At 35.5% G+C, this 14,662-nt stretch overlaps 1 protein-coding gene across 2 annotated transcripts in view; it reads right to left on the bottom strand.

Moving 5' to 3' along the window:
* Window positions 1-14,662, bottom strand: part of LOC106470905 — an 81,271-nt gene that overhangs the window by 19,662 nt on the left and 46,947 nt on the right. Inside the window, exons 3-4 of one of the 2 annotated variants that reach the window (XM_022399539.1) lie at window positions 11,333-11,450; window positions 6,944-7,111 (exon numbers count right to left, since the gene is read on the bottom strand). In XM_022399539.1, coding sequence (XP_022255247.1) covers window positions 7,065-7,111; window positions 11,333-11,450 — 165 coding nt within the window. In that variant the 3' untranslated portion in view covers window positions 6,944-7,064. Of the gene's footprint in view, window positions 1-6,943; window positions 7,112-11,332; window positions 11,451-14,662 lie in introns of those variants that run through there. The other variant, XM_013931482.2, reaches the window with a different exon arrangement.

Genomic DNA, 14,662 nt, shown 5'->3' with positions numbered 1-14,662 from the left:
GGCAGGTAAAGAGTTAAGCCAACAATAGATATAGAGGAGGTTAACGTGTGGATGTGTCTCAGATGGCTTCAAACTTCCAAAGAAGTGCTCTAAAAGTTATTCATGACAGGTAAAGAGTTAAGCCAACAATAAACATAGAGGGGGTTAACGTGTGGATGTGTCTCAGATGGCTGTATACATATAATACAGTTGTGGATTTGTTTGTTTGATTGTCAACAAAGAACTTGTCTGTTATTCATTTGATCATACGAATAGAAAATTATTTGTATTCATAGGTACGTGTTGCAAACATAGTTGACACAGAATATTGTTGATTAAGTGGAAACATAAACTATTTTGTCGAGATTTGTACTTGTTTGTGTTGTGAACATAGTGGGCACAGAATATTCCTATGCTCTGAGCTTATAGGAATTAACACAGTTAAAACTATAAGAATACTGCTACAATACACGTCACAATGCTGTGGTTTGATTGGTTGAAAAAAGTTAGAATTGTTGAAGAAGAAAAAAAAGGATTATTGTTAGCAAGTCTACTTAGTTTCGAAATGATCAAGTAAACTGTTCTGGTGCTAGACTGTTGCAAATACGGAATGTTTTATTTTCGGCCTGGTGGAGGGTAGGTAAATAAGACGTTAGATGTACATGTATGTATGTGTTGACTGAAGGACCTTGAGAATTAACAGTATACATTATATAAACACCAAGGTGGCGGTACTGAAAGACCTGTAAAACTGTTTGGTTTCATTGACATTTTACAGCAAACCAACTTATTGCCACATATCTCACAATCTTTTTTTTATACTAATGATTAATAAAATACTACTACTTCAGAGGGGGGGGGGTATTTGCACAGGGGGAGGATTCCTCCCTGTACACTCCCTGAATTCAACACTGGTTTTAAGGTAGATGACTGTCTTTTAAATGATTGTACATACGTTCTTAATTAGTTGTATGTATTTGAACTGGTTGTACACATGTTTTTAGTTGGATTAATATGTTTAGTTATTAGGTAGATTAATACATGTCTCTTTGGAATGGTTTTACGTTCATCTTTTGTTATATATATAAATAAAATCACAATATATCAATAATTAAGGTTACCATAACAAATACCGATATCCATTGCAAAATAAGTAACAAGTACAGAAATAGCTATCACTTTACGACAGGTGTCGTGCCAAGCATCTCATGCTTAGAGAGGCCTAGTGGTTAGCGTGCCACCAGAGGTATCACTAGGTATTTTAAAAGATTCGGGCCCATAGGCCGAAGAATTTTCGGCGTTTTGGTACGATATCGATCATGATTTTCTATTCTGATTTTTCAAGCCACCATCTGGGGATTCGGGATACTGTCAAATAGAATAGAGGCAGGAGCCCCGTGTGCCAGTGCCTAACGACGCCTCTACGTATCACTATGCGGATAGGGAGACCCAAGTTTTATTAAATCGCTGAACGCGATTCTTACATTCAGATACGGGTGCATTTTAACCGTGACAGTTAATTCCACTACTTTTTAATAGTAACCGTGTACACGTTGGGTGCTGTAAGCTGGTTACTCTCTCTTCGGTCAAAAGCACCCAAACTCATATACAGATCTTCATTATTCAGTAACTTATCATCTTCTGAATTTCTTTCACTTTCCAACTTTTATTCTTTAAATAGACATCAACAGTTTGCTTCGTTGATTTGATTTGTTTTGAATTTCGCGCAAAGTTACACGAGGGCTATCTGTGCCAGCCGCCCCTAATTTAGCAGTGATAGTCAAGCATTTAGTCAACACTACCCACCGCTAACTCTTTTACCAACGAATAATGGAATTGACCGTCACATTATAACTTCCCCACGACTGAAATGGTGAGCATGTTCGGTGACTGGGATTCAAACCCGCACATTGCGAGTCAAGTGCCTTAACCACCAGGCCATGCCAGGCCGACATCAACGAGATGTACAGCGAATACACTGTATTCTTTGTTATTTGATGCAAATTCAGGAGCTAATTTACTTTATTCGCAGCTTCAATTTGTACATCCTTGAAACGCGGCGTTCACCATTCACATTGTTTTTTTTCATTGTTATTTGATGCAAATTCAGGAGCTAATTTACTTTATTCGCATCCTCAATTTGTACATCCTTGAAACGCGGCGTTCACCATTCACATTGTTTTTTTTATTGTTATTTGATACAAATTCAGGGCTAGCTTATTCAAGTTTCAGTTCTCACTTCCCTGAAAAGTGGCATTCACCATTCCTTTTGATTTACTTTCCTGGTGTTTTTCATTACCTCATTTTTACACCAATCCACTAAAATCCACACATTGTTTAATGTTAATTTATCAGACGTTGACACAGAGCATATTTCGATAGTCATTTGCGTCTAAATAGGCGATAATTTAGTAATAAAGTATATTGATACGAACAAGGGTATGTTTCGTATAATTGTTTGTTTGTTTGTTTGTTTTTAATTATGCACAAAGCTACACAAGGGCTATCTGTGCTCTGCCCACCACGGGTATCGAAACCCGGTTTCTAGCGTTGTAAGTCCGCAGACATACCGCTGTGCCACTGGGGGGCGTTTCGTATAATCTATCACAGAAACTGAAATACCACACTTAGAACGTTTCTTAGGTGATTATAACACCAGTTGGCGTGGTAGCTTGTCTGAAATCACTGAATAAATTTGTAACATATAAATCAATGGTAGATTTTTTTCACTAAAGTTCCACTTAGCCAATATGCTTGGTAATAATTGTGTATAATTTGTCTAGTCGTGTGGTTGATAAAATTTCTTAGTTACAACTGTAAATAAAAAATGTAATCAGCAATAAAACCTATTCGTAATATAACCGTTCCCATCGAACAGTAGATATTGTATTATAAGCCACATGCTGTTGCAGAGGTACTGTTGCGCGTGGGAGGCAGAAAAACGATCAATGGTTGACGAAGGCGTGTGTACTCAGGCAAACATATGCGATTTTAGCGAACGTTGTACGCGTCCATTCAGCCGCGCTCTGTACTCTGGCTCAGCCTTTCATGAATGGCACCTGCACGAGAAATCAGTTCTGGAACGATGCCAAAATCGTAATCCAGCGCACTGGACCGTTCAAGCCCTTCCGCTTTTTAAGTCTCATGCCAAACGCATTCTGGCAGCGTAATCGCTCGTTTTAAAGTCTTAGCGAAGAAAACAGTCCAAACGTTCACAAAGTTCCTCCTATATCGGTTTGTAGGAAAGATGAAGAAGAACCACAATGAGAAGAGCTGTAAAACTATCGGTTATTGCCCACTATTTCTGATGGCATCCCATGTTCAAATGACTCGAATTTTTTCACAGTTTAAACAAGAAAAACTATCAAGAAGCGATTCAACCAACCAGGGGTTTTTCCTAGTGTGCAGTTGATCACAAACTGTGCACCTGTAAAAATATTTGTGCAGTTGAAAATTCACCTATATAAGTAAGTTCAAGTGGATAACTGTTAAAAAAAAGATACTTAACATTATAAAATTCCATTCCAGAGTTGATAAATAAACGTAGTAACTAGAATATTCTTCATTTTTTAGACCATTTGTTACTAGGCCTGAATATATGAGGTACAATAAGGCGTCGTATATTAAAAAATGATAAAGTTAAAATATAATTGTGCAGTTTTAAAAAAAAAATATTTGGGCTTTGATTTTTTTTTCTTCTTCAAAGATTGAGGTAAGCCTAATAATGAAATCAGCGGAACAAGTGACTACATAAACGGTCCCTGTAAAACAGAATTCAGTGATATATAAGAAATGATATAAAAGAATCAAGCACTAAAATGGGAAATTCATAAAAATATACGATCTTATTCTTCTGGAAAATAAAACAAAACACAATTCGACACCGTTGAAATTCCAAACAAAGCCAAAAAAAGAAAGTTTGATGCATAACATCAGGCAAAGGAACATGTTCATTTTAACATTTTCTGTTGTTTCCTTAGCGCGAAGCTATGCAATGGGCTATCTGCGCTCTGTCCACCAGAGGAATTGAACTCTAGATTTTGGAGTTGTAAGTCCGTAAATTTACCGCTGATCCCATTGCTTCACTGTGCCCATCGCTGGGATCGAACCTGAACTTTAGAGATATAAGTTCTCAGGCTCTTCGCTGAGCCACCCGAGGATATAAATGAGCAACAACAAAAAAGAGAAATTCGTTAAGTAAGAAAACAAATAAAAGACGAAACTTGAAGAATGTACGACTGTAAAGAAAACAAACATAAATGAATATTGTAGCGGAGAAACTAAAGAACGTTACACTTCTGATAACATTAGGTTTTTTGTACGAGTTTCGCCTCACAGTCTAAAGCACGATTGTTATAATGAGCATTAATCTATACTTGTTTCCGACACGTTCACAAAACGAAAGTTTGGATAACAAGTAGTAATAATAATTAGCAAGAAGAAATTAATTCACCATCATCACAAAATCGATATTATGCCTTTCCATCTTTTCACGGACCATTTGCGGAATTCTTAATAACTAGGTGTTTTATAAGCTACTTTTTCTTTTTTTCAAAAATGGAAAAAATACAATTTTTCTGGGTTTTGTCTAATTTTTAGAATGATATTTTTTTTTAACACGGCACACGATATTTTTCGCATATTTGTACAAGACAGTTTTTATCTACAACTCATTTCGTCATCAGTAAACTTATTGGTTTATTTACTAAACGTTGTCGTGAAATATGTACTTGCAAATAGTTTTACGTTTATTGTATAACTTCAAAAAAATGCATCCCTGTCCCACCAAACATGCTTCCCCTTTTAGCTGTGGGGGCGTTATAATGTGACGGTCAATCCCACTATTCGTTGGTAAAAGAGTAGTCAAAGAGTTTGCGGTGGGTGGTGATGACTAGCTTCCTTCCCTCTAGTCTTACACTGCTAAATTAGGGACGGCTAGCGCAGATAGCCCTCGTGTAGCTTTGCGCAAAACTAAAAATAAACAAACAAAAATGCAACGTATAAGACACTATCTTTGAAGACAAATATGGTAAGATTAAGAGATGTAATGTGAATTATAACTGTTTTTCAAATAGCGAAAAACAACAACATATTTTTAGCTCAGTCGCTGATGTACCTTGTTTTTGATTAATTTAGAAAGCTTCAACGCAAAGCGTTTTACAATTTTGGGAAAGTATTTTTTATATATACTTTGTTTTATCATGTTAAAATACTAAAATGTGTTTCAGCATATTAATAGAGCAGTGAAAATTTAATTCTTAGAAATTTGCTAATTGAATATACTTTAATTGGGTTTTTTAATTTCTGAGAAAACTGCGTTTATAAATCGCAAACTACGGCCATCTATTGGTCACTTGTTAAACTATTATATTTTCATATAAGTTTACAGAACAACACTAATCATCAAGTGCTTTTGAAGAGTGGTATATTTTTCATTCTGATGAAGCATTCGAATATGTGATGCTAATTCTTTATGCAAATATAGCTCAAGCTGTTTCATTGTTCTCGTTTCAACGTTTAATGTATATACTTTGGTATTTGGAACAGTTTTTTCACCTAGGCGACACCTTATGGGACACATGAACTAAAATGGCCAGGTCAGAGACACTTAAGACATAGTCATTCTTAATTCAGAACCGTTGATCAGAAGTACCCGCCGTCCGTATGGATACCCTTCATTGAATAGAGGGAATAACTGTTACAGGTTTAAGCTGATGAATATTACACCATAGCTAGGGCTAAGTAGTGTCCTTAACTCTGGTATAATATTCATTATCTTCAGCCACGAAATAAGCTGAGTTGTATTCTATTTTATGGCTAAAGCTAATGCATATTATACCAGAGTTAATATTACACCAAAGATAAAGACACAAATTACGTTTTGAATTCAATAACAAAGCTCTTCAAACAATGGAAATTATAGATAATTAAACTCAATTTATTGCAATGTTTGGAAAATGCGTCAAATTTTAGTTATTCCGTGTTTTTTACGTTTATTTTAAATTGCGTTAATTTAGATTTCTATATATTTTTAATAATTTGTTGTTGTTTATAATACCTGTATTCTCTTGTCAGAGATCAACTGTCAGTCAAATATTCAATAGCTGAGGAACAGCATTTTTGTTTAATGTTATATTTTACTTCAATATTGATACGAGTTAGAATTTTTTTTCTATATGTTTATTAAAGAGTCTGAGTAACAAACCACAATCAATAGATATGATTACAAATTTGATGAACTGAATCTTGATATTCGAGATGATGTCTAAAAAAATTTTATTGTTTGATATGCAGGTTACATAGCCAGGTGGATAAGGCGCTCGACTCGCAATCTGAGGGTCGCGGGTTCGAATCTCCGTCACACCAAACATTCTCTCCCTTTCAGCCGTGGGGGCGTTTTAATGTGACGGTCAATCACACTATTCGTTGGTAAAAGAGTAGCCCAAGAGTTGGCGGTGGGTGGTGATGACTAGCTGCCTTCCCTCTAGTCTTACACTGCTAAATTAGGGACGTCTAGCGCAGATAGCCCTCGTGTAGCTTTGCGCGAAATTAAAAAAACAAAAAAAACAAGGTTACTAGGTCATGTATTAATATGTGCGCGTTCTACTGGCTGCATTGTTTGCTTATTTTATATGGGTTTAAAGCCTGCCCTCTATAGGTCGCGTCGTTTGTTTTATACGAACCTAGGATTTTAGTATTATAAGTCCTCAAGCTTACTGTTTTCCCCAATATTTGATTGCCCCCATTATAAATTTGGTAGAAAATTTATTATTTTAGTATTATCATATTCATGCCCCTGGTGACTCAGCGATTCACTTAAATCTATAAAATAAGATTTCATTACCATCTTAATCTCGAATATCCATGAAAACCCAGTTTAAGAGCTATAGTTTTATTTATCAAACATTATGATCTTGTAAAGTAATTCAACCCCTATATTAGTATAAAATTACAAAGCAAAACGAAACCAATCAATGTTTTTATTGTTGTTTGTTTTACATTATCTATCTAAAAATAAAATTGCTAATAGGTCCTGCGTAGGTGTGCGTAGGCGTATTTAAAGTATTCGATTAATAAGAATCAATTTATCCGTTGTAGAGATCCCTTTCACGACCGCGCTCCGTTTTCTTGTCTGAAAAATATGAAAGCACAAACAAAAGTTAATAAGTTACGGTTTTCTTTTTTCAATATCTTTTTTTTCCAACTGTGTTTCAAGGGAAAGTATCAGGTTTGACTTTGTTTAGGATCCAATATTCCAATTACAAAGACTGATCCGGAATAAAAATTCATGTAAAAATTATAAACGGTTTACTTGTTTGACAGAGTTTTTCACGATTTTGACTAAAGAAACTGCTGTAGTTTGAAACATTATTTCATATGAAATTTTTTTGCAGTTAATTCGAGATATTCATCTACTTCTTGGCATTTATATTATTTTTTCCCTCATATTTCTTCCAACAGGAAAAGTTTTAAATTTTCCTTGACAATAAACTTAATTGAATATATATATATATATTCCTTTTTCGAAAATAATTTTTTACTATTTCGTTTTACAAGAATTTACCTTTTTGTTTAAGAACAGGCATGGCCAAGTGTTCATCAAGCCAGGCTGTGGGTCAGAAGGTCCAAAGTACGTACTGCGATGCCGCTAACACGCACCGCATTTTTAGCTGTGGGATCGTTATATGAATGATGGTCAATCATGTTATTCGGTTCAAAGTTGAAAAAAAAAAGTGCTTGTGGCGATGGGCGCTGCCTTCCCCCTGGTCAGTAGTTCGAAATTAGGGACAGCTAAATCTGAACCCATGGGCCGTTTAGCTCATGTGTCCCATAAAGTGATCTTTAGATTGAAAATACAAATACCTTCTTATTACTTAATTCTCCCTTTTTTTTTAAAAATGGGTTATTTCTAAAAGGTGTATAAGCTGGATGTGAACAGTACCAAAGGAACATATGGTTGCGTTAGCTGTTCTTGTCACCAACATTATACCCCCAAAGCGTAGGATGACCCACAAAATTAATATTCTTCACAAATTGTTTTTTTAACACATAATAAGGGGTGCTCATCCCCAGGAGAAGTCTCCCTCTAAATCTCGATGTGTGATGAATAGATTTCTTAACATTATTTGGAATAATGCGAATCCATGTACATTATGCTGTAAACAAAAATGTTGGAACTACTGTAAACAGTAATTACAGGTGTGGTAAGAGTTCCATCCCGTTCCTTCTCATCCATTAAAACAAACACATCAATACTAACCAATCAATCAATATCTTATTTCTATATAATTTTCAATGAGGTCAACAATGATATCTGAAAGGGAAGAAGGAAGGATTGCACCCCCTTTCCAATACTAAAACCATATGTATTTAGATGTAATATGGCGAAGAAAAGTGAAATAAAGCTTCCGGTAGTTTTTACAGTTTCACCTCCACATTTGTTTTCGACTAAATTCCACGTCCTTCTTTTCCTCCAAGAGTTTGTTTCTTAATTATGTACACAGCTACACAAGGGCTATCTGTGCTCTGCCCACCACGGGTATCGAAACCCGGTTTCTAGCGTTGTAAGTCCGCAGACATACCGCTGTGCCACTGGGGGGTAAGCTCCCTCTGAGGGCACTAGTGTTCATAACAGCTCTTGGTAAGCCCTCTGAGAGCACTAGTGTTCATAACAAATATGCAATAGTTTAGAAAACAGAACAGTTCAACTCTGTATACCATCGTGGAAAATGTATTTATAAAATGTGATGTTTAATAATTTTGTTCTTTTTGATGCTATTAGGAATTAATTATCAACAAAGTTCTCTTCTTGTTTATGGACCTCGAATATAATCAGAATAGAAATACGTTGTTTAACTAGTTAAACAATAAGAATTTAGTGAAAGATTGATATAAATTAATTAATATTACTTAAAAACAACAAAATGAAACTAATTGTAAGAAATTTTAGAAATTAAAAAAACAAACAAACTTATATCAAAACGTGAATGTATTGAAGAAATATACTTAGCAGATATAAGTAATTCGCTGTTAGGCTTGTTTGATGAAAAAAGACCACTTTTGGCTCAGTGGTAAGTCTTAAGGCATATAACGCTAAAAGCAGATGGCCCATTGTGTAGCTTTGTGCTTAGCAACAAACTATTTAGGCCTTGAATGGCCTGATGGTTAGAGGGCGCTTGACTCGCAATCTGCGAGTCGCGGGTTCGAATCCCCGTACTACCAAACATACTCACCCTTTCAGCTGTGGGCGCGTTATAATGTGTGGTCAACCCCACTGCTCGTTGGTAGAAGAGTAGCCCAAGAGTTGGCGGTGGAGGATGTTAATAGCTGCTTTCCCTCTAGTCTATCTCTGCTAAATTAGGAACAATTAGCACAGATAGCCCTCGAGTAGCCTTGCGCAAAAATTAAAAGAAAAACAAACTGGTGTTTAAATTACTCACCATGGCGCAGAATTATATCATAAAAAGTAAAACATGGTGAAAAAAGAAAGACAAAATTGAAACACCTGAAAACCGTACAAAAAAGCTTGCACGTTTCATTTTTAATATTTAATCAATTAGTTTCATTGATGGGCTAAATACTGGAGAATTTACCAATCCTAAGTTTACGGTAAAAGCGCTTGACTGGCTTTGTACAATGCAAAGCAAGTGGGCTACCCTGATTGAGTCTAAGTATTATCTTATGGCTCACTGATAGAGTGAAAGGAAGGTTAACCAGTTCTGTACTTGAAATCCGAGTAAAATATACGTAAATAGTTCAGCTACAATAGACAAACTTACAAAACTACAGAACAATACGCAATAATACGGCGTTGGAAATAATTATGGAAACGGAAAAAGTAAGAAGAAATGGTATAAAAGGCAAATATATCGGGATTTCCAACCTCTTTATGGTATGAAAATGATAGTTTACATTTGTGCTTGGTTGTTATTGAATCTACCAAAAAAAGTGCCAAATCAGCACAAACCTATAATAAAGTATAGACAGTTATACCATGCCCAGTAGTAGTAGTGTTCCATTCATGATTTCCACGACTGAAATACCACACGAAAAGCGTATGGATATCAAAGTTTTGATTAGTTAACTAAAATCCATGCGAACAATTACAGCAAGACTCCTTGTTTCAATAGAATATTTATGTAAGACTCTGAAGCGGATACGCGAAACGAGAAATATTAATAATATAAGTGGTCAAGACAGAAAATCGAAACTCTTCAAAAGTGATGTTAAGGACCTCAGGGTATTTCTTTTATGAGATTGACGAAGGTTCGAGTACAGATCTTGTCAACGACTTTGTTGTAAATACAGGTATGGATTCAATTTTACCTCAAGAACAGCACGGTCTCAATGGACATCTAATTGCTCGAAAACCGCTGCTAAGAAGATGTACTCAAATCCAACGAGTGAGTAATCCAGGATCGATTTTATTTATTTTTTAACAGCGGAGGGGAAGAGGAGAACAGTATCATAGTCAATGTACAACATTGCAATAAAACATGGTGGGGATTTTGTACAAATTTGGGGCTGAATTTTAGCGGAAGGTGTCGGGGTCTAAAGACATTCTGAATGCAGACAAGTACAGGTACATTCTAACTCATCATTTCATTCCTTTGGGAACACAACTCATCGGTTGCGGATTAATCTTCCAGTAAGACAATTTGGGGCTGAATTTTAGCGGAAGGTGTCGGGGTCTAAAGACATTAGATGACATTCTGAATGCAGACAAGTACAGGTACATTCTAACTCATCATTTCATTCCTTTGGGAACACAACTCATCGGTTGCGGATTAATCTTCCAGTAAGACAATGATCATGAGCAGACACGTTCCTTCAGAATCTTGACGGTAAATATATATATATATATTCCAGAATTGCACAGTGATAAATTGTAGACAGCGGGAAAACAAGGTGAAATATTCTGGGGGTTCACGTACTAAATTTTATTATTTGCTTTTCTTTAGTATTTTCTGTGACAATGTTTTTTACCATTCATAAACGCGCCATCTAGTTGCTATTACTCGTTGTTTGTGACACTTGTGCGTGCATTGTTTGTGTGTGTTCCACAATTATTTCCATTACTGTATAATAACGTCGTGCTTCTAGAATATACTCTCAATGTACGTCTGAAATAGAGAAGGTCGAACTTACCAAAGCCCCTAGGTTATAGATTTCTTGAATTGCGATTTATTTGATCTTAAGATATTGATGAAATAGTAGGCAGAACTGTAATAACGCGTTCTTGGATATCAGCGAAAATGGAACATTACAGTAAATAGATCTAACAATAAAGGAGATCATTAAATAAAACACTGCTTTCTTATTTTCAATGTATAGTCTTATCAAGGATGCTTACTTCTCTGGGACATTGTACCGTATTGACAAGAGGCAAGAATGCATTGTAACTCGTTACCGAGACAGGAACAGTCATCGTCTTGTCGGCAAGGCTCGCCCTCCAGTCTTTCACAACTTTCCTAGAATAAAGAAATGAATGAAATGAAACACATAAATCAATATTAATACATTTATTTAAGATCAAAACTTTTTTTTAATGATGAGACTATAATTACCTTAAAAAACAACTTGCCCCTGTGATACTATATTTTTTAACTTTGATGATTATTAAAGTGAAACATATAATGCTTATTGCATTTATTAATAAATATGATATTTTATGACTGTTTCGTAGAAGGTGTGTTGAGACAGATAGCCAGATAAACGGGATACATATATCAAGTTCTTGAACATGACCTATCATTGTTTAAAAGCACGTTTTAGGTTCTACAACTGGTGTTGTAACCTGAATATGAACCTCCATTGTTTAAAAGTCCATCAAGGCTATCTAACTGACGTGATAACCTGAACACGACCCAGCATTAATTAAAAACCGTTTTAGGTTCTCCAACTGGCGTGGTAACCTCAACACGACCCAGCATTGTTTAAAAGTCCATCAAGGTTATCCAACTGACGTTGTTACCTAAACACGACCCAGCATTGTTTAAAAACCGTTTTAGGTTCTCCAACTGGCGTGTTAACCTAAAAATGACCCTCCATTGTTTAAAAGCTCTTCAAGTGTTTTATCAGTATGTTCTTTGTATTCAGTATGAAAACGATAAGTTTGTGAAATGTCTAATTGGTTTGTAAATAATTATCTTTAATTGCACCAATGTATGACTATTGGATATAGTCCTATATCAATGCCATTAAATAATTGAACAGAAAACGATTCTGTACTTCTGTTCTAGCTTATCTTATTTTTTTTTAATTATATTAAGTACTAATCAATAATTGCAAAAGTTTTAAAATATTTAGAGGGTGCTCTTATTTTACGATATATATGTATTGATATAATAGAACAGTGAAATTTGAAAATGGTGTTTAAAAACTGTTTATTTAAATGAGAAATATTCTAATAGTGATTTTTTGAGATGTTCAAATTTTGGTTTTGGTGCTTATGTTGAGCATTAATTAATATTATTATTTAATTCAAGGCCCGGCATGGTCAGGTGGTAAGGGCGCTCGACTCGCAATATGCGGGTCGCGGGTTCGAATCCCCGTCCCACCAAACATGCTCGCCCTTTCAGCTGTGGGGGCATTATAATGTAACGGTCAATCCCACTATTTGTTGGTAAAAGAGAAGCCCATGAGTTGTCGGTGGGTGGTGATGACTAGCTGTTTTTCCTGCTAAATTAGGGACGGCTAGCGCAGATAGTCCTCGTGTAGCTTTGGGCAAAATTCATAACAAAGAAACAAATTGAATTGAAACACGTTTTACTTACGAAAACACTCAGTATAAGTCACTAACAATATATATTTAAACATCGTGATTGGCAAACATGAATGTCAAAGCTATTTCAATTAGCGTAAAACGATAAATGATAAATTTCTCATAACACCCAGTTATTATCAACGCAAAACAAAATCACGAATAATAAAGGGGTGTTTTTGTTATCCATTATTAAACAAATGAATAAACATTTTTTTGTCATTTTAAATCAAATGCTAACAAATACACATGGTTTCATGCGTAAAGCCTTATCAATAAAGCCAGGCGTGGTCAAGAGGTTAAACTGGCAGATTGTGGATTGTGTGAATTATTCGTGTCCAGTTGAGGCAAAACAACAACAAAACTTGCGTTCCGCAATTTGGGGCGATGGGTGCGTTGTAAGAGCGACGGCGAAATCCTGCTGTTACAGTTGCTCGTTTTTTGTGAGTCCAATATAAGTACCAAAACTAACTTTAGCACCTCTGCTGGGAGCATTAATACACAATATTGTGTTTCCATAATTATTACCATTATTGTACATCTAACGTTTACAAGTACGTTACTTGGCATGCTTTATACGCAGTACATATAGTGTTAACTCTAATGTTTCCAAATTTAGGCCTAGCATGGTCTGGTAAGTAAGGCGCCGAACTTGCAATCTGTGAGTCACTGGATTAAAACCTGTCACTAACATTCTCGTTCTTTCAGCCATGGGGGAGGGGTGTTATAATACGATAAAGAGTATCCCAAGAGTTGTCGGTGGGTTATGTTGATTACCTGGCTTCCCTCTAGTCTATCGTTTCAAAATTAGGGACGGCTAGCGCAGTTAGGCCTCGAGTAGTCTTACATGAACATTTAACAAATAATCTTAAAATTTAATTCCTTGGTACGTAAAATGTGTTGTACCGATTACTATTTACACATTACAAATTTTATTTGCAGTTTGACAATTAGATGTGTTTAACGGACATAAAACCTTAAAAATATATTATAAGAAGTAATAGCATAAAATCTAAAATGGTATTTAATTGTTCGATGAATTCGTTATCAACTGAAGATTTAACTAAAACAAACAAATTCGTTCAAAGAATTATAGTATGAAAATAGGCTAATCAAGGGTCGTTTATAAAAGTACATTTTTAGCCAACATTTATATACTTTAGGTTAAAATAATTAAAACATAAGGGCCGAAACATACAATTGCGCTAAGGGAAACACAATAGACCCAGAAAAAGGACAGATACAAATAATGCAGATAATACAAAACTTTGCTATAAGACTTAAAACTATAGCAAATGTTATAGAGACTCCTATTCTTTAAGGAAAAATTCACTTACTTACTTAGTTATTTATAGTTTAGCCGAGTTTATTTTATTATTTGTTAATCCTCGGATAAAGTGCATGAAATGGTACAGAAAAAACAAAAACAAACAGCTTACGACATCAAAGAAATCAATAATCACGCAATGTTATCAGAATTGTGGAGTTTCAGAAATCAAACTTGATTACGCGTGTTCAAGAAGAGGATCACGTTTTCTGTAAAAACATAAAATTCTTTATTGCATGAAGTTATGGCTTATCATCATAACTTTCACAAAATATGCTCGAAACCTTTTTCTTTCCGAAAATGTTTTCCAGAAGTTGTTCGACTCACTCAATGAAAGATGGCCCGGCATGGCCAGGTGATTAAGGCACTCGACTCGCAATCTGAGGGTCGCGGGTTCGAATCCCTATCACACCAAACATGCTCGCCCTTTCAGCCGTGGGGGCGTTATAATGTGACGGTCAATCCCACTATTCGTTGGTAAAAAAGTAGCCCAAGAGTTGGCGGTGGGTGGTGATGACTAGCTGCCTTCCCTCTAGTCTTACACTGCTAAATTAGGGATGGCTAGCGCAGATAGCCTCGTGTAGCTTTGCGCG

This window comes from Limulus polyphemus, unplaced genomic scaffold, assembly GCF_000517525.1.
Source record: "Limulus polyphemus unplaced genomic scaffold, Limulus_polyphemus-2.1.2 Scaffold4280, whole genome shotgun sequence".
Lineage (NCBI taxonomy): Eukaryota > Metazoa > Arthropoda > Merostomata > Xiphosura > Limulidae > Limulus > Limulus polyphemus.
This window is presented reverse-complemented; position numbering and strand designations above follow the sequence as displayed.